The 18096-nt window shown below is 51.9% G+C and overlaps 8 protein-coding genes and 1 long non-coding RNA gene across 16 annotated transcripts; 5 read left to right on the top strand and 4 right to left on the bottom strand.

The window, feature by feature from the left end:
* The first annotated feature begins 32 nt into the window (after positions 1-32).
* LOC9658120 (fasciclin-like arabinogalactan protein 8) lies at positions 33-1996 on the top strand. Its single transcript, XM_002987215.2, has one exon. The coding sequence runs from the start codon at positions 419-421 to the stop codon at positions 1766-1768; it is 1350 nt and encodes a 449-aa protein (XP_002987261.2). The 5' UTR covers positions 33-418; the 3' UTR covers positions 1769-1996.
* A 409-nt stretch (positions 1997-2405) lies between these two features.
* LOC9657459 (cyclase-associated protein 1) lies at positions 2406-4791 on the bottom strand. Of its 2 annotated transcripts, XR_002990485.1 has the most exons (11): positions 4441-4791; positions 4206-4371; positions 4074-4138; positions 3681-4014; positions 3468-3612; positions 3300-3409; positions 3198-3253; positions 3086-3142; positions 2890-3033; positions 2666-2830; positions 2406-2613 (listed from the first exon to the last, which is right to left on the bottom strand). XR_002990485.1 is itself a non-coding variant. In XM_002987269.2 (10 exons), the coding sequence occupies exons 1-10, from the start codon at positions 4750-4752 to the stop codon at positions 2744-2746; spliced, it is 1476 nt and encodes a 491-aa protein (XP_002987315.1). In that variant the 5' UTR covers positions 4753-4791; the 3' UTR covers positions 2406-2743. The 2 variants fall into 2 exon arrangements, 1 of the variants encoding a protein (XP_002987315.1); XM_002987269.2 differs by having other exon boundaries at positions 2406-2830.
* A 10-nt stretch (positions 4792-4801) lies between these two features.
* Positions 4802-7131, top strand: LOC9658121 (pentatricopeptide repeat-containing protein At1g60770). 2 transcript variants are annotated; one of them, XR_002990484.1, is made up of 4 exons: positions 4802-5085; positions 5137-6468; positions 6573-6719; positions 6793-7131. XR_002990484.1 is itself a non-coding variant. In XM_024661140.1 (3 exons), the coding sequence occupies exons 1-3, from the start codon at positions 4831-4833 to the stop codon at positions 6557-6559; spliced, it is 1593 nt and encodes a 530-aa protein (XP_024516908.1). In that variant the 5' UTR covers positions 4802-4830; the 3' UTR covers positions 6560-6784. The 2 variants fall into 2 exon arrangements, 1 of the variants encoding a protein (XP_024516908.1); XM_024661140.1 differs by lacking the exon at positions 6793-7131 and having other exon boundaries at positions 6554-6784.
* Positions 7094-9231, bottom strand: LOC9657460 (glucan endo-1,3-beta-D-glucosidase). 2 transcript variants are annotated; one of them, XM_002987270.2, is made up of 3 exons: positions 9111-9231; positions 7363-9036; positions 7094-7277 (listed from the first exon to the last, which is right to left on the bottom strand). In XM_002987270.2, the coding sequence occupies exons 1-3, from the start codon at positions 9172-9174 to the stop codon at positions 7246-7248; spliced, it is 1770 nt and encodes a 589-aa protein (XP_002987316.2). In that variant the 5' UTR covers positions 9175-9231; the 3' UTR covers positions 7094-7245. The 2 variants fall into 2 exon arrangements, with proteins under 2 accessions (XP_002987316.2, XP_024516907.1); XM_024661139.1 differs by having other exon boundaries at positions 7094-9036.
* On the top strand, positions 8976-9314 carry LOC112341262. The gene is made up of 2 exons (XR_002990486.1): positions 8976-9066; positions 9117-9314. It is a non-coding gene; the product is annotated as an uncharacterized LOC112341262 (long non-coding RNA).
* Positions 9315-9551: 237 nt separating this feature from the next.
* Positions 9552-10469, bottom strand: LOC9658123 (10 kDa heat shock protein, mitochondrial). The gene is made up of 3 exons (XM_002987272.2): positions 10323-10469; positions 10124-10263; positions 9552-10073 (listed from the first exon to the last, which is right to left on the bottom strand). Exons 1-3 carry the CDS (start codon positions 10443-10445, stop codon positions 10001-10003), a joined length of 336 nt encoding a protein of 111 aa, XP_002987318.2. The 5' UTR covers positions 10446-10469; the 3' UTR covers positions 9552-10000.
* An 18-nt stretch (positions 10470-10487) lies between these two features.
* Positions 10488-13806, top strand: LOC9658124 (mediator of RNA polymerase II transcription subunit 34). Of its 5 annotated transcripts, XM_024661148.1 has the most exons (21): positions 10488-10571; positions 10622-10833; positions 10915-11061; positions 11117-11332; positions 11387-11491; positions 11546-11650; positions 11726-11848; positions 11900-11988; positions 12035-12071; positions 12120-12153; positions 12201-12253; positions 12307-12384; positions 12438-12503; positions 12559-12625; positions 12681-12734; positions 12794-12901; positions 12950-13017; positions 13067-13145; positions 13202-13413; positions 13465-13651; positions 13702-13806. In XM_024661148.1, the coding sequence occupies exons 1-20, from the start codon at positions 10508-10510 to the stop codon at positions 13642-13644; spliced, it is 2097 nt and encodes a 698-aa protein (XP_024516916.1). In that variant the 5' UTR covers positions 10488-10507; the 3' UTR covers positions 13645-13651; positions 13702-13806. The 5 variants fall into 5 exon arrangements, with proteins under 5 accessions (XP_024516916.1, XP_024516911.1, XP_024516912.1 ...); XM_024661143.1 differs by having other exon boundaries at positions 11546-11848; XM_024661144.1 differs by having other exon boundaries at positions 11546-11848; positions 13709-13806.
* Positions 13667-15550, bottom strand: LOC9657464 (pentatricopeptide repeat-containing protein At1g62260, mitochondrial). Its single transcript, XM_024661155.1, has one exon. It carries the CDS (start codon positions 15548-15550, stop codon positions 13667-13669), a length of 1884 nt encoding a protein of 627 aa, XP_024516923.1.
* A 56-nt stretch (positions 15551-15606) lies between these two features.
* On the top strand, positions 15607-16473 carry LOC112341265 (pentatricopeptide repeat-containing protein At5g27110-like). The gene has a single exon (XM_024661156.1). The coding sequence runs from the start codon at positions 15607-15609 to the stop codon at positions 16471-16473; it is 867 nt and encodes a 288-aa protein (XP_024516924.1).
* Positions 16474-18096: the final 1623 nt, after the last annotated feature.

Below are 18096 nucleotides of genomic sequence, written 5' to 3' on the forward strand. Positions count from 1 at the left end.
AGAACATTTTCAAATTATTTTCTTCATCACGCTCTAGGCTGCATCCGGAGGAGGCCGTACCAAAAGCACCGGCATTTACTGCGCACATGGATTAAACGCTTTGTTTACGCAAAAGCCGAGTCCTAATCCCCAGGGGAAGGAATATGCGACTTGCGGCGCGGATATTCAGGTGCCTGACCGTTTTTTGGACCCACCGACAAAATGAAGCCGTTGGATATTAAGATTGGCCAGCCTTGGATCCTTACCGCATCGGGGCCGTCCACGTGGCATCCCACAGCTTGGAGGAGCGTGTCTTCGCTGTGCGGGCAGAAGAAAGAGGCTTGTTCGCTCGCCCGCGAGTAAGCTTAGTGGCTCTGCGCTGATCCTCGTAGCGTTAAGTAATATAGCTAGCAGCGAGGGAGGAGGAGAGATTCGATCGATGGCGTCGTCGCTGGTAATGCTGCTGCTCATCATCGGCATTGCGGCGCCGTGGTCGCCCACGGCGCTCGCGAAGACCGTGAACTCCACCCGGGTTCTCGCCAAGTTCGACCATCTCTCCACATTCAACAGGTATCTGTCCGAGACGGGCGTGATCAAGGAGGTGGACTCGCGCTCCTCCATCACGCTCTTCATCCCGCCCAACGCCGTGCTCGACCCGGTCATCGCCTCCGTGGGCGCCAACAATCTCCTCGTCATCGCCGACATCCTGCGCTACCACTGCGTGCTACAGTACCTGGAGATCAAGGAGATCCGCTCCATGACCAATGCCACCGGCATTGTGCTCGCCACGCTCTACCAGACCACCGGCAAGCCCACGGGTGAGTATGGCTTCGTCAATGTCTCCGTCTCGCACGGCGGGCTCATCCATCTGGGCGTCCCCGGCGCCGCCTCCAACGCCACCGTCGTCAAGAACGTCACGCAGCACCCGTACGACATGAGCTACATGGAGCTGGATCATCCGCTCATGCCCATGGATCTGGGCATCGACCAGGGCGCCGCCCCCAGCGTCAACAATCTCACCGCCGCGCTCAAGGCCAAGGGCAACTTCAACACCTTCCTGGGCCTCCTGGCCTCCACCGGCGTGGACAAGTCCCTCCGATCCATGTCCGCGGTCACGCTCCTCGCCCCCGACGATGACGCATTCAAGGCGCTCCCGCCCAATGCTCTGGCGGAGCTCTCGCAGGCCCAGAAGATCGCGCTGCTCCAGTTCCACGCCATCGCCACGTACTTCACCATGGGATCGCTCCGGTCGGTGGCCACGCCGCTGCCCACCGTCGCCTCCTCCAGGATCGGCGGCTTCGAGCTCAACGTCTCCACCGCCGGCGGCAAAGGCGTCAGCTTCGTCACTGGTCTCAACCGGGCCGACGTCACGGACACCGAGCTCGACACTCCTCCAGTCGCGGTCTACGCCGTCAATCGCGTGCTGCTGCCTCCGGAGATCTTCGCGCTCGCTCCCGCGGGAGCCCCGGGACCTGCATTGTCCGTGGCTCCATCGCTAGCTCCCGAGCTCAGTCCAGCGCCCACTCCGGGACCGAGCTCCAGCCCGAGCCCGAGCCCCAGCCCGAGCCCGAGCCCCAGCCCCGAGAGCGCTCCCAGCCCGAGCCCGGTGATGGTTCCAGCCGCGTCGCCACCCGCGCCGCCCTCCTCTGAGACGCCGTCTTCCTCCTCCTCGGCTCCCGAGGAAGCTGCCCCAGGAAGATCGCCAAGCGCTGCCCGAGCGAGCGTGTCGCTGGATGGAGGTGCTCTTGTTGCCGCTGGAATCTTGGTGTGGAGCTGGATGTGTTTGTGAAAGTTGCCGTGCCGATTTGTTGTTTGCTATGTGGGTATGGATCGATCACGCTCTTTTTGTTTCCATTTCCTTTTAGAACTTTCGATTTCATGGTTGTGACTGATATGATGGACTAGGCTCGTGCTCTTGATGATGGTTTTTGCTTCCTCCCTTCTATACTTAATAATAACCAGGGATGTATGTTCACGTGACTTCAGTCTCTAGTTATAATCCAAGTAAATTTCTTGATTTGTGTTGGTTGAATCTCAGCAAGAAGTACTCGACTGCCAGGATGAGCACAGAAACGTCCTCGTCTCGTCGCAGCACTGCCGGCGATCCGAAGAGATCACAAACAAGTAGACCTGACCTCCCTCTCCTCTCCTTTTCATCTTTTCTCCCTTCCCTCCACGCACCACTCTTTTATCGTCTTCGAACAGCCATAACTCTGTTGCAACCGCAACAGCAACACCTGGAGGGGCTGGCTGGATGCTGTGCGATTGGGATGCGAGCAGCGAGCGGCAGCACAAGCTCTGTGGCCCGTGTAATCTTAGGCACAAGAAGTTGGTATGAAGGATTCAATGCTCCTCCTCCCTCCTCCACTCGGTTTAAAAACACCAGGCATATAAAAAACTATCAGGCTAGGCAAGCAGCAAGAAGCTTTAAACCAAAGCTTTAGTATTTCGCAGCCAGCTTCTGCAATACAGCCGATAGAGCATTTTCTACAGCCAGCCCTGAGAGATTGTGCTTGTATGGGGGCCCCAGGGCAACGCGACAAACAAAGATGCCTACGCAAAGAGAGAAGAAAAGAAAAAAAAAAAAAGGAAAAGGTGACGAGCACCAGCAGCCTTGCCTGGATCTCATTATACCTATGAATGTAGTGCAGGGACAGTTAACCGCAATCCAAATTCATCCACTCACATTTTTCTGCTGCAATCTCATTCTTTATTCTTCCGTGGCTGCTTCCATCCAGAGGGGCGATGAGAGCTTCAGCCTCCGTCAGCCTCCAGAGTGAGCCACTGGCGTCGTCACGAAGCGACCGTCTTCATACACATTGACAAATTGCTCTGGCAGGGCGTGCTCCACCTGACACGAAAAGATTGCAAACCGATTTAGCCTGTGCCAGCAAAAACACGCAGTCTTACATAGTCGTCCTCGGCAGTAGAACCAGGTACGAGGACGTTGATCTCGCTGGATTTGGCGGTGGTAATAGACGCCTTTAGAGACTCTGTACTCAAGTAGAGCTGACATCCGTTCGTGTTGTCCACTGCGATAGTTGGTGCCATTCCCTGCAAAGCACTGGATGAGACCAAGGCTGGCTGGCAACAGCTTAAGTCCCACCTGGCATTGGACCTCGACGCTCGTACAGTTCACAACCTCGCAAGCGGCAACAACGTCCTGGAAAGACACTTCACATGCTCGGAATGAATCAAACAGGGCGCGTCATTTTCACCTTGAACACCAGGCCCGTCTTAGAGCACTTGTCAAATGTCACGTTATTGACTTTCCCTGCGCAATGGATTCCAGCACAAATATCTCTCTCGTAAAACTTTACCTCGAATCTGAATGACTGAGCCCTTGCAGCCAAATATGTACACGGACTGCCTTGGATTGCACTCGCTTATTATAATCTCCTTGTTGTTCGTCTGGTTCTCTACCACCCATCTGTCAGCACAAATATTGCGTTCGTTAGCACAAATATCACGGAAAGGACACTGCTCACTTTCGATCAAGTTGCAGTTCAAATACGGGAGTAGACGCCTTCGGCTGAGTGACAGCAACGTTTGACGTTTTCTCAGATGCCTGGACAAAGCCCGGCCTCTCAGCTCTGTTCTTCGTCTTCATGTCATCGGTCACTTTCCTTAATCCTGAAAACCACAGGCACACCAGTCACGTGAGCTTCCAGACAAGACCAAAGGAGCCAAGCAAAGCTTACCTGACGTCACTGATCCACCCTTGTTGATGTCCTTAAATACTGCGCTCATGGACGGTTTGGAGGCACCAGCCGCTGCAGGCACTGGAGCTGCTGCAGTGGGGAGAGGTGGAGGACCTGGAGGCGGTGGAGGACCCGGCGGCGAGGGCGCTTTTGGTACTTTCGGAGGGGCTGGACCTTCCAGATACTGCTTCACCTCAACGCCTTTGGGATTCCAAGATGGCCCAGTCGCATGAAACTGCTTGACGTAATCTCTCAATCCGGGGAAGAAAAGCTCCTTTATGGCCTTAGCCCACTCGGCTTGGTCTGGATTCTTCGCTCGGAATTCAATGAGAACCTGTCATGAATGCAAATGCGCAAAGTTACGGGGAGAAACTTCAACCAGGCCTTACATGCCTTATTGTTGTAGAACTCCGCCGACTGCCAGCTTTCCTCCACTTGACTTATGGGCTTGGGCATGCCTAGATAGATAACAACACAGATAAGAAGTTCCGAAGAACAGTCGATTTCGAGAGTGACGAACTTTACCCGATTGTTTGGTGTAGACGACCCATGAGAGAGATTGCAAGCTTTCCGCTATAACTTTGACATTGTTGAAGGCATCCGTCCTCCTTCCTTCCGTTAGAGAATGCGCCTTCATCAACAGCAAAGCTAACGGATGCACTAGCTTTTGGAGCTCCTCCATGCTCGGTTCCTACCAAAGTACGTAAAGGTTTTAGCTCAGATCTAGATCTAAGTCAATGGAAAAAATTTCCCAACATACCTTGCATTGGGAGATCGCTCGCACGATTTTCCTCTCTTCTTCAAATGCCTCCTTGATCAGCTTGCTAGCTTCCAAGACCTGGCCTCCAATCTTCTCCGCAGCTGCCATCACCCTGCCAACGCTTGCCGATACAAGCTCCTCAAATGCAGCCACCGAGGGTGCTCCCGCCGATTCCAGCTCCAGATTTGCTGCATCGGGGAATCGCTCGGACTTGACACCGCCACCTCCAGCAGCAAGGCGGGATTCTAGCGCCTCCAAGCGCCCCACCGCAGCCTCCAGCCGGCTCACGGCAGCCTCCAGCGCCTGCGCCATTGGAAGAGAAGAAGAACCCTAAAAAGAGAGAAGTGCTCCTCCCCAGGGTTTATGTCGATATTGTAGGGCTAATGCGAGATGGCGATTGCAATGGCGCTGTCAAGAATGCCACCGCCGATGATCGGGCACGCGATCGGCAATGGACAAGCGGCATGGCCTGGCAAATGCTGTCAGCTGGAGGAAAGGCTGATGAATCTCGAGAGGCACCAGGTAAACAGAGTGGTGCCGGCAATCAGGCAATGGATCCGGGAAGGAAATAGTGTGACCAGCTGTGGCCTGGATCGTGTAGTGCGGAGGCTTCGCTCCAGGAAGCGCTATCTTCAAGCTCTCATGGTAAGCTTTACTTCGCTTGTTTTCGAGGAGAGAAATAAGGTTGTTTTCAAGGCACTGGACTGGGTTGCAAACGAGAAAGTGATCCCATTCGGCTACCACGAAACTCTCCAGCGCCTCGACCTTTGCTCGCGTTGTCACCACGTAACGAGGACACTTCTACTCTTTCGGAGGCTTCCAAAGCAGTGGAGGAGTGAGGACGCCTACTGCATTCTTCTCGAACTGTACTACAAGAGGGACATGCTGGAGGACGCGGAGAAGACAATGCAAGAGCTGAGAGGGATTGGGATCAAAAGCTTGCAACCTTACCATCTCATGCTCTCGTTTTACAAGCTCCGGGGCATGGAAATGAGGTTTGAGCGTATGGTGACGGAGATCAAGGGCTCCGGGTTGGCACTCGATCGCTCTTTCTATACGATTCTGCTGGCTGCTCGTGACAGCTTTGGAGGTGACATGGTTGCTGTGGAAGACGTTCTAGCCGAGATGGAAGGCAGAGGGTTGAAACTCGATGCAGTGGGGTGCTTGGCGGTGGCTGGGATTTATCTCAGGAGTGGACTGCGCCACAAGTCGGAACGGGTCTTACAGAGGTTGGAAAAGTCACTGAAGTCAGGTGAGTTCAAGGACTCGAATTCTATACGAAGGAGGATGCTGGCCATGTTTGGGAAACTAGGAGACAGGGATGCAGTTGACAGGATTTGGCATTCAATAGAGCGCTCTGCAAGTACTACCGTGGAGGATTTCATCTTTGGCATTGAAGCGTTTGGTAGAGTGGGAAAGATGGACGAAGCCGAGGATATGTATATGCGAGTAGGATGCAACAGCTGCAATCCGAGGCTACACAATGCCTTTCTCGCTGTCCTCGTGGAGCAGGGTGATGTGATTCGAGCCGTTGCTTTAGTGGAACGTATGAAGGGTGTCAGATGTCTTCTGAGCACGGTCACTTATCATCTTCTCATCAAGGTCTACCTGAAGGCTGGCGATGTGAGCCGAGCTACGCTCGCATTCGAGAGCCTAAGATCGGCTTTCGGGAAACTGGAGTGGCCGCGTCCTTCTTCAGAAACACTAGCGGTAATGCTGGAGTTTTTCGTTGGAATAGGAGACGTGCAGGCCAGTGAACGTCTTGTCAAGAAGTGGATGGAAGATGGCTTTCCCTTGAGTGCCGCGGTTTTCCACTCCCTTTTCAGGGTATATGCGAAAGGCGGAGCTGGTGTTGACAACTTTCCTGGACGAATGCTCAGTGCTGGAGTTGAGCCAACTCGTGAGACGGAGCAGCTTTTGAGGCAAATCTCGACGTTTTTGCGCGAGAACAGCAAAAAAGATTTTCCTTTATCCGATCGCCGAGGTGAAACAAGTTCATGCAGATGGCTACGTACTAGGCACTTACTGGTAAGCTGACGTCCACCCCTTTCTGCATTTCTTCGATCCACTCTCCAGTGGTCTGAAATCGCATGTGGACTGCGATTATTTGCAGGTCTGATTTGAAGCTGCAGTGTGTGCTGCTGCAGACGAAAGTGAGACGAGGAGAAGGATGGCTTACTTTCTCGGTGGTGGAAAGCCTCCTGATCTCGATCGGTTTGAGAATGTGATCTACTTCTTCCAAGTCGCTCCCGCCCTCAAGACCGTCCATGAGCTCCCAGGTATTGATTATCTCCGCGCTTGCATTTTCCATCTTTTCCTGCGCATCTCGGTACTGACTTTCTGCTTTTTCAGCTGGCAGAGAGCTCTGAGGTGCCGCCTGTTTGGATAGTATGCATCCCATTGCAAGATCAGTGGGCGAGTCCTTGTGCTGCCTGGCCTGCAATTATTTATTCTCTGGCAATGATGGCAAGGTGGTAGATTGTGGAGGTGGCACTCATTGCAGAGGAGATTCGGTTTGCAAGAAAGGAATGGGTTTAGATCCGAGTTAAGAGACCTACACTCAGAATATCTGGGGTGGATTGGCGTGGAAGCCATGGCATGGAGAGAAAATTCCGTCGAATCGAAGATTTGATAACTGACAAAACAAGCCAAGTCCAGGAATCGCTTGGGATGAAATTATGTTCCTGAAAAGAGCTGCACTCCTTTACTCTTCTACAACGTCAGTGCTTTGCTAAAGAATCAACGACAAATGACGAGAAACCACCTCCCTAGTGTACAGAGAGAAGATGCGCAAAATCCGACTGCTTACTTTGCTGGATAGTTGCAGCCACCGTAACCTGAGACAACAAGAAGTTTGACAAGGACGGGGCGGAAGCTTGGTTAGCTGATTACAGAGTAAACTGGTAGAGGTAGCTTGCTTACTGGGGTCCGAGATGGCGACAACGGCATTGTTCCTGAAGTCACAGTTCCAGTAGTTTCGGCCGTGCCTCTGGTAGTAACTGTTGAAGGCGTATGAGGCGTGCGAAGTGACATCGTTGGGATAGTAACAGGCTCCTCCCGGTTGGATGGCTAAGCAGTCTGCCCCTCCTTCTCCGCAGGCAAAGCCAAGAGCAGCTGCAAGAGAGGTGGCGTCTGCGTTTGGCTTTGCAACGCACCACACTGGCGCTCCGTGCCCGCCCGAAGGCGTCGATGGAGTTCCAGAGTATGGTGGAGTCGGCGGAGTCATTGGAGCGGGATAGACGATGACTGGAGAGGGCGGGATCATTGGAGCTGGGAAGGTGACTGGAGATGGCGGAGGTTTTGGAAACGACGGAGTCATCGGGGATGGATAAGTTACTGGAGCTGGCGGAGCTCCCACGGACGGTGGAGTTGGGGGTGGATAAGTTACTGGAGCTGGCGGAGCTCCCACAGACGGTGGAGTTGGGGATGGATAAGTGACTGGAGCTGGGGGAGCTCCCACAGATGGTGGAGTTGGAGTCGTAACAGGTGATGGTGGAGTTGCAAACGGAGGGCGAGATGGCGGCGGCGGCGGCGGCGGTGTGATGGGAATTGTTACTGGCGTCGGGGGGTTGGGAGAGACAAAGGGACTGGGTGGAGTGATGACAGAGCCGCTCTTCAAAATTCCGACGTCATAGACTGTGGAACCATCTGGCCGAAACAGTCCGTAATTCCTCTCCGACGCCGGTCCTTCTTTCAAGTTCTCGTTGTAAAGGGAGAAGATGTAGGTGTCGATCTGCTGCTTGGGCCTGAGAGGAGTTCCCGGACTGCTGCTGATGTAAAACACGAGGTTCCTGTTGTACAGCATGGCGTTTCGCAAGCTCACTTCGGCTTCACTGGGGTCTCCAAGTGATGGCCACCCCGTCTCGGACACTCCAATGCGGACGTCCGGGAAGCGCAACTTTTTCATGGCCGAGATGACAGCGTCCAGCATTGCTCCAAACATGTTGCTGTAGAGGAACTGTGTTCCCGGGTCCGTGACACCGGAATTTGGAAGGAAGAGGCAGTAGGCAAGCGAGACGTCTCGGGGGTTGCTGCGGTAGGCCATGAAGGGATATGCATTCACCATGAAGGTGGAGTTTGTGGCCTGGAGGAAGGTGAGGAGAGGAACGAGCGCGGACTGAGCGAGGTCGGGCCGGAACGTCCCACTCGAGGGTGGAAAAGAAGTGCTGAGAGTTGCAAGGGACTGGGGAGCTGTGATCTTGATAAGATCGTTGAGCTTGAGAGTGACGAGCGCCGACTGGAGGCTGTTCATGGCGGGAACGAGCTGCGCCGCAAGCTGCTGGTTGGAATTCTTTCCGGCGAGAACCTCGTTACCGACGGCAATCCCACGTATCCTCGTATCCGGCAAGTACGTCACCACGTTCTGCCGCATCCACGACAGCGCTGCTCCTTGATCAACCAGCGACGGTATCTGCTCGTTTGGGATGCCAACAGTGATGTCAAAGCTGGTTCCGGCGAAGGCCCGCAGGATGGCTGGATTCGCGTCGTAGAGCTTCACCTTGCCAATGTTGGTGTTTTTGAGGAGCTCCACAACTTGAGATGGTGGAGGCAAGTTGTTCCCGCGTGTTCCATAGTTGACACCGATGGGATTGTCAGCTGGGACGAATCACACAAAACAAGACGCGGGTGAGCAAAAACTTTGAGACGTTTTCTTCCTCTTTGACACTTACTTGCAGACTCAGACTCGTGGAGAAGCAGCAGCACTAGAAGCAGCAGCAGCAGAAGGCTCTTCATTTCGTTGACGCAGGCTGGAACAAGAGCTCTCGAGCTTGCTAGCTAGCTATCTCTCTCTCTCTCTCTCTCTCTCTTTCGTGTCTGTCACAGTATGCAAGTAGTATATAGATTGCACTAAGGTTAAGAGAGGCGCTTGATGAGCTCGTTTTTATGTTCCAGAGTCTTTCATCTGGTGATGGGACAGCGCGCTCTCCAGGAGAGGGGAGAGCATTCACAATTGGGCTAAAAGCGTGGAAATGCGCTGGGGAATCCCGATCCAACGAGGGAAGCATCTGCTTTCCGCTAGGCCACCCAGGAAGCAAGCAATGGATGGGAAATAAATCTGCGAGGCTCTTTCTTTCTCTCTCTCTCTCTCTCTCGCGTATGCGTACTTGGGCGACTGAGAAAAAGCTCATTTTTGGAAGCGGGCAGCTTGTGGATGCGTGGATATTCGCAGCCTTGTTACAAAGCAAAAGACTTGGAGAGAGCCTTTGTCGTGCCTTGCAATGCACAACTAAACTGGGTGTCCGACAGGAGGTATAAGAGGGGAGAGCTGTTACTTGCTTAACTCGGGGATCTCTTGTTGATCGATGCCGAGCTGATAAGTTACTGTGAGGTGTCACTGCGTTGGAGCGAGCAGTCTGTGTCACCAAAGTGGCTTTGTTTGTGGACCCGTTTGGTTTTTCTTTAGCTTTCCTGTTTGCGATCTGACCCGACCGACCGACCGACCGACTTGTTAATGCTCCGGGGCTCCTGCTAAAGTATCCCCTTTTTTCTTTCCTTCTTTCCAGCCAAAACAATCTCTCCTGGGCGATTGAGACGCATCCTTCCCAGTCTCTTTCTCTACCTAGTAGCTATTGCCCGTGAACAAGTCCTCCTTGACAACCGCCAGGATCTCGTCGTCCTCGTACAGCTCAAACCTGCCAATGGTTCAAAGATCAATCCATGCTTTCATGGAAGTTGTTCTTACTCCCTGTCGTAGAGGCGAATGGTGGTGCCCGGATGATCCGGGAGGAGAACCGTGTCCCCGACCTTGACAGTGTTTGGGATGCGTTTCCCAGTCTCCGTCACCTTGCCCCCGCCCACGGCAACCACTCTCGCCGGAACGCACTATGGAACCACAGACAAGAATCATGAGGGACAAGTCTCACAAGTGGAGAAAGAGCAACCTTGCTTAAGCGCAGCCGCGTGGGGAGATAGAGGCCGGCGGATGTTATGTCCTTGAAATCGATCTTCTCCAGCAGCACCTTGTCCAGGATTGGAACGAACTTCTTTACCGCCGCCGACGCCATCGCGCGCTCTCCTTAAACCCTAAACCCCTTCCCCCCTTTTAGGGCTCCATCGAGTTGCTGCCATGGCGGAGGAGGAGGTTGCGCTGCGCCTGGAGGCCGTGGATGCTGAGCTCCAGGGGGTTCAAGGTAGGAAACGGAAAATGTCCTCCAGGAGCGTGATCTATTTGCTTTCACAGCTCAGATTGCCGTTCTCTGCGATCGCCAAGCGCGTCTTCTTGAGGAGCAAGCGGAGCTTCGCCAGCTGATCGACTGCTGCAGAGCTTCCGAGGAGGATGATATCCAAATCATTGAGCAGGACTGGTCTGGAAACTTTGAGTGGGATAACGAGGCATCCAACTTGCTACTCAATGTCTTTGGCATTTCCACTTTCAGGCGGAACCAGAGAGAGGTCTCGTTCTCCAGTTTCCTTTTTTTTGTTTTTTTCTTTCCTTTTGTGTGTGTGTGATTTGTTCTTGCTTGCTCCTTGCAGATTGTAAACGCGCTGATGAGTAACAAGAATGTGGTCGTTGTTATGGCGGCAGGAGGGGGGAAGAGTCTGTGCTATCAGCTTCCAGCTCTTCTCCGGCCAGGAATTGCTCTTGTTGTTAGTCCTCTTCTGTCCCTTATTCAAGACCAGGTACTTTTTTTTTTTCTTCCTTTCGTTGGAGCTTCGTTGATTGACAGTAATGCAGGTCATGGGACTGGCTGCTTTGGGAGTCTCTGCCGCCATGCTGACTTCGACAACCTCCAAGGAGGAAGAAAAGGAGATTTATAGAGTTCTTGAGAAGGGCGACGGAAACTTGCGGATTCTATATGTTACTCCGGAGAAGATTGCGAAAAGTAAACGTTTCATGTCGAAGCTTGAAAAGTGTAACCGGGCCGGACGTCTCTCTCTTGTAGCTATCGATGTGAGTTTTCCTTTTATGCTATTCCTTTCAGCTCTTTGTAAGATTTACTTACAGGAAGCACATTGCTGCAGCCAATGGGGACACGACTTTCGGCCGGATTATAAAAACTTGGGGATTCTGAAGAAGCAGTTTCCTAAAGTACCTATGATTGCGTTAACTGTGAGTTACATCTCAATTTTTCTCTGTTTAATCGATCGTGAACATTTTGCAAAGGCCACTGCAACTGGACGAGTTCAAAGAGATTTGCAGGAGATGCTGCAAATCCTGCCATGCGAGAGATTTACAAGCTCCGTCAATCGTCCGAACCTTTTCTACGAGGTATTTCGTTTCGTAAGGCGCGATGATCGGCATCTCTTGTTTTTTTCGTTTTCTATTTTGATTTCTTTTGTCCAGGTCCGTGATAAAAAGCAGGTTGCGGCCGACGTTATTGAAGACATCGCATTGTTTATAAAGGAGACTTATCCATCCAATGAGTCCGGAATCGTTTACTGTTTCTCACGTAAAGAGTGTGAGCAGGTACTTGGCTTTACGATTTCAAACAAGAATCGTGTGCCCTGCATCAAACAGGTCGCTGACGCTTTGCGGAAGCGTCAAATATCTGCTGCTCATTATCATGCGGACATGGACTCTGGTCTTCGAACAAATGTTCATCGAAGGTATTCTCGTAAGCATAAGTAGAACAGACGTGATACTTTCGTTCAGGTGGAGTAGCAACCAGCTCCAAGTGATTGTTGGCACGGTAAATCGGTCTTTTATAGTTTTTTCAAGAAATAAACATGAGATACAGGTGGCCTTTGGCATGGGAATCAACAAACCAGATGGTTAGGTGTTTTTGTTCTATGGTCTGAATGTGACCTTGTGTTTGCAGTGCGTTTTGTTATACACCATACCCTCAGTAAATCCTTGGAGACGTATTATCAGGTGTTTTTCCACCATTTCCTGCTTGTAAACTGCTAACACTGCTTGGCCAGTAGGAGAGCGGACGTGCTGGCCGTGATGGACTTCCATCTCGCTGCGTATTATATTTCAGGCCAGCTGATGTCCCTCGACAGGTAAAAGCTCTTTATATTCATCTCTTGTGGAACTGACAGTACAAATTATGTAGAGCTGCATGGTGTTCTCCGAAAATACGGGCTTGCAGAATCTTTACGCAATGGCTCGCTATTGTCAGGTTCTCTTCTGTTTCTTTTAAGAGATTGTATTCTACAATGATGACCTTGATGCAGTCGAAACAAAGGTGTCGGCGAGCGGCGTTTTTTCAATATTTTGCCGAACAAGTACAAGAATGCAACGGTACGGTTTGATTGTTGATTAAGCTTTTTGGCTGATACCAGAGGTGTCTACTCAGGAATGTGCGATACTTGCGCATTTGAGAACGACGTTGTTGAGAAGGATGTCACGGGTACATTTGCCCTTGAACTTACATTTTCTGTTGCATTAAGGCGCGTGCATGTTTTGCAGAGTACGGCAAGTCCCTCGTGCAGTCTGTAATGGACGTTGCGGAGAGTGACAAGAAAACTACGTTGCTGCAGCTTGTGGATCTGTGGAGAAGTCAGCTACGACAGGCAGGTAACCATATGAGCGGCGTTTACGGGCATATATTGCAATCCCAAACAGGTGACAAGGAGATGAGTAAGGACGATGCAGAGCAGATCATTCTTCAACTAATTCTAGATGGCACATTGGCAAGTTTTATTCTGTGTAAACTGTGTGACCCAAACTTTTGATATACAGCGAGAGGACTTTCAACATACTGCTTATGCTACAAATGCCTACGTAAAGGCAGGATCGGCAGCAAGACTTATATTGCAAGGTGACCTTCCTTCATGTATATCTTTGACATGAAACATGGTATTTGTTTGACCGCAGGCAAAAGAAAGGTCATCCTTGAACAATGTGAGAAGAGAGGACCTGTGAAGACAACTCTGGACGATTGCGCCATGCAGTCTGGCATGGCTCGTATGCTTGATAAACTTCGCCAGACACTGGCTGCTGCCGACGGTGGCCTTTTTCCTTATGCTGTGCTTTCTTCTGAGCACATCAAGAGACTGTCCTCACAAGTCCCCACATCAATCACGGAGGTAACTATTTGGCTGATTCTGCTTTGACGCTTTTGTTATTACATTGGTAAGCTGGACGAAATCATTGGCAAAACCAAGTCATCCAAGTATGGAGAGCAGATAATTACCGCCTTAAACGAGTATACTACAAAGAATACAGATGATCCGGACACGAAGGAGGCGTCTTCCAGCAAGAGGGTGGCCACAACTGGCGGTCAGGCGAGGCAAACTAAAAGAAGCAGGAATGCATGACCAAAAGGTTAGTTTTATTTTGTCAACTGTTTCCATCTGATCTAACTCGTGTTCTAGATCTCAGTCTTGTCTGAACAGCCTCCGCCTCTCTGATCCTGCCAGCAGCAGCATACACGTTAGACAGCAGTGTCAGAGCCGAATTGGCAGCTCTATTTCCTGGATCGAGCTCAACGATGTTCTCGACCGCCCTGGAAGCTCGATCAACATCACTGTATGTCTTGCAAGCTCCCAAAAGTGATCCCCACTCGACGACTCCCGGCTCAAACGGCATCGACTCAACGAGCTCTTCCGCATCTCTCAAACGACCGGATCTTCCCAGCATGTCCACCATGCAGCAGTAGTGTTCCCGGGACGGAGATAGGCTGCTGCGCTCCACTGACGAAGAAGCCTTCAAGCGGCCAAAGTAGCTCAAGCCTTGCTCGCTCAATCCGCCATGGCTGCAAGCGTTGAGAAGGCTCATGAAGCTCAAGTCATTAGGCTCCAGACCGACGAGCTCCAACTCTCGAAACAGCTCTAGAGTTTTCGAGCCTTGGCCAGCGGAATCCGAGTAGCTCTCCATCATCGCATTCCACGACACGAGGCTTCTCTCCGGCATGGCACCGAAGACGCTGTCGGCCCGCTCGAGTCGTCCACACTTGGCATTGGCAGTCACCATAGCCGTCCACGACACAACGTTATGCTCGGGCATCGCCCAGAAGATGTGCTCCGCCCCATCAAGCTCGCGGTTGTCGGCATAAGCCTGGAGCATTGCGTTCCACGACACGACATTCTTGTCGCTCTCCGGCAATGTCGCAAACAAGATCTTGGCCTCGTCCAGGTGGCCGTGTCGGGCATAGGCACTAATCATGGCGTTCCACGTCACCGTGTTCCCGTCCCTCACCATTTCAAATGCGTTTCGCGCCTCTTCCAGGTGGCCGGCGTTGCCGTACGCCACGAGCATGGCCGTCCACGTCACTGCGTTAGGGTTGGGCATTTCGTGGAGGAGCGCTCTCGCGGCGTGGAGGCTCCCAGCCTCCACATAGGCGCTGATCATCACATTCCAGCACACGGGATCTTTTCGAGGGATCTTGTCGAAGATGTTCCTTGCAGAGAGCAAATCTCCGGCGCGGGCGTAGGCAGTGACCATGGACGTCCAGCAGACGAGATTGGGGCGATGGATGAGCTTGAACAGCTCGATCGCTCGCTGGAGCTGGGCCTTTTGCGCGAATGCTGCCAGGAGGATGCTGTAGGAGATGAGATCCGGATTGGGCATGGCATCAAACGTGGACTTTGCGCGATCCAGCTGGCCTTGCTGTGCAAAGGCGAGGATCATCGCGTTCCAGGACACGGCGTCACGGCCGGGCATTGCGGCAAAGATCCACACACATTCGTCCAAGTGGCCTGATGTGGCATACCCGGTCAGGAGTGCGTTCCAAGTCACCGTGTTCTTGTGGGGCATCTTGTCAAAGAGCTCTTGCGCCTGCTCCATTTCCCCCCTTTTGGCATGCGCAGTAAGCATGGCAGTCCAGGAGATGACATTCTTGTGGGGCATCAAATCGAAGATTCTTCTAGCTTCTCGAATGCGGCCTCTGCTGGCATATGCCTTGATCATTGTGTTCCAGGCGGCGGTGTCTCTCTCCGGCATTGTGTGGAACGCATTCTCGACCTGCTCCAGATGCCCATTAGCGGCATACGCTTGCATGAGAATTGTCCAGGAGAAGACGTTTGGTTCTTGGATTTCATCGAAGACGCGGCGCGCGTCCTTGGCGCTGCCGCATTTGCCGTACATGTGAGCGCACAGATTGGCCAGGTACGTGCTGTGGCGCTCGCAACTGCGCCGGAGCCTCGAGTAGAGCTCGTGCGCTCGGGACAGATCCTTGGAATCGCCACACCGCCTGATGAGGCCGGCGAAGGAGCTCTCATCCATCGGGGCTTAGGGTTAGAAATGCATGGAAATAGATGGCAACCTGGTAGCGGTAGCGCATGAAAGAAGTGGCAATCCATGATCACGGCATGCGCCGCCAAGGGGAGGCATTGCAAGCGTACGTGAGAATGTGGCAGGAATCTGAGCGGAGCGGAGGGAGAAGAGCAGCAGCATTTGTATGTCCGGCTTGTTGGTTGTTGCAGTGTGGGGAACTTGATGGAATCAACCACAGGAACGTCGGGGATAATCGGTGGCTATGCCCAGCACGAACACTGGAGCACAGCCTTGACCCTCTACAGGAAGATGAAATTGGACGTGTCCAGCCCAACGAGGCCACACTCGCAACTATTCTTGGCGCTTGTTCTTCCGAGGAGTTCCTCCGCGACGGCATGCAAATTCACAGCTCGCTCGTAGGAGGCGAGTTTGAGTCAGCTCCGATCGTGGACACGGCATCCATCACAATGTGGGAGCTGTGGGAGAGCGGACTGGACAAGCACAGTAGCGGCGATGGAAACCTGAAATGCAATGAGGAGTGGCCCCGGATCTCTACAGGAGAATTGAGTGTGGAACAAGCGGCTCATCCAAACGACAGAACCCTGTACACGCTTCTGTCCGCCTGTGATCTTGAGTCGGGCAAGAGAATCCACGACACCATCCAGGCCAAGGCGAACAATCCGAGCGCGGTCATCCAGACTGCACTGCTCAACATGTATGGCAAGTGTGGAAGCCTGGAGATGGCGAGAAAGATCTTCGACGATATCCAGCACAAGACGTGGTCTGCTGGAACGCGACGATCGCTGCTGCTGCACAGTCCCAATGCCAGCCTCCGGCTCTACAACGAAGAAGGGGTCAAGCCCGAGGCAGGCACTTTCGTGAGCCTTTTGGGAGCGTGCTCGAGCTTGGGCCGGTGCACTCCCACATTGTGAGCAGTAGCTTGGATTCTCTAGCTCCGGTGGCCGTGGCACTCGTCAACATGTATGCCAAATGTGGACGAGTGGAGCTTGCTCGGGGGATCTTTGGTGAGAGCTTGGGCGATTCATGTAACTCGTGGCACTCAATGCTCTCCCTTTACGCACACCACGGGCATGGTTACCAAGCGCTGGAGCTGTTCAAAGACATGGCCTTGAAAGGTGTCAAGGTGAGTGAGATGAGTCGCTGCAGCCACTCTGGATTGTTTCCATTAGGCAGGAGCATCCTGATCAACACTGTTGATGGCCACGGTGTTTCTCTGTGTGTGGATCATTTTGTGTGCATGGGATGCTGAGGAGCTCATATTAAGCATGCCTTCAAGCCTCATGCGGAACACCTACAGACTTGTATACATGTTAGACTCATTGTTTCAAGTTGGGTCCGATGGAATGCCCAAATTCCAGCATCTGGCAAGGTACCCTGCCATTTTCAGAGGCAGCGGCGGTATTGGCATGATGGCTGGAGCTCGGCAGCAATGAGAGGAACATCATGGCAGTGATCAACACCATGCTGCCACCTTTTGACCAAATAGACAGGCCTAACATATCCACAGCAGATATGTTCAAGAGCCAAACATGTCTAGAGCCAGATATATTCAATGCCTGACATGTCTAGGGCCCGACAAATTCAAGGCTGACATGTAGACATATCCAAGCTTGGCTGATATGGTCATCACTAGCCACGTGTCCAAGTATACGTGGTGTGCCAGATGGGATGCCACCTCATACATAACCTGATTGAGAAAGGATAAATGAATATTCTTTAGGAAATTTTCCAGTACAGCTGGTCCATTTTATCAACTAATTGACCATTCTTACATCAAATAGATAATGGTAAAATTAAATAGCCCTTTAGCTATTACAAGCTAAATTTATAATAAAGAGTCACTCAATAAATTTGTTATAATTGTCAACTGTAAATTATTATAATTGAATACTTTAGATTATTTTTTGGATTGCTTAAGAAAACCTGTAATGGTAATGGATAGCTTGGGTAGAAATATCTTACTCTTTGAAAGAGATATCTTACTGCATCTTATTGTGAAAGAGATATCAATGTCTCCTGAGACATTATAAATGCCATCCTGGATGTAGAGAGTTAGTCCTTAACAGATTACTAACTGTAAATTACCTTTTTCATTGGAATATCATTGATGCTGTTGTTATTGGCTTTTGTCATTTTTTTTCAGTTTTCCCCTCATAGTTTTAAAACAAAACTTGAAAACATCCAACTTTTGTCAGGAAATGAGGTGGCAAGACTACAATCACTTACCACAACACTAAACTCATAATATACTTGACTCTTACGTCAAAAAACCCATAAAAATTATATATGTTACATGGCAAGAGCAAGTGTACCATGTGTCATCCTCTCCTAAAAGCCGTCCTGCAGAATCTATACATATAAAGCGATAGTGGGGAGGCTCGCCGGCCGTTGGATCCCAGGCCCGGGCCAGGGTCGGTAGCCATGGTTGCGCGAGAAATTTTTCTGATGTTTGCTCCCGGCCAATGGGAGGCGGCCAAGCCGCATGGGGCGGGAGAAGAAGGCACAGCGACACGTGTGCCAGTGGTGTCCTGCCC

The sequence above is a fragment of the Selaginella moellendorffii genome, unplaced genomic scaffold (genome assembly GCF_000143415.4).
Source record: "Selaginella moellendorffii unplaced genomic scaffold, v1.0 SELMOscaffold_80, whole genome shotgun sequence".
In the NCBI taxonomy this organism is placed as follows: domain Eukaryota; kingdom Viridiplantae; phylum Streptophyta; class Lycopodiopsida; order Selaginellales; family Selaginellaceae; genus Selaginella; species Selaginella moellendorffii.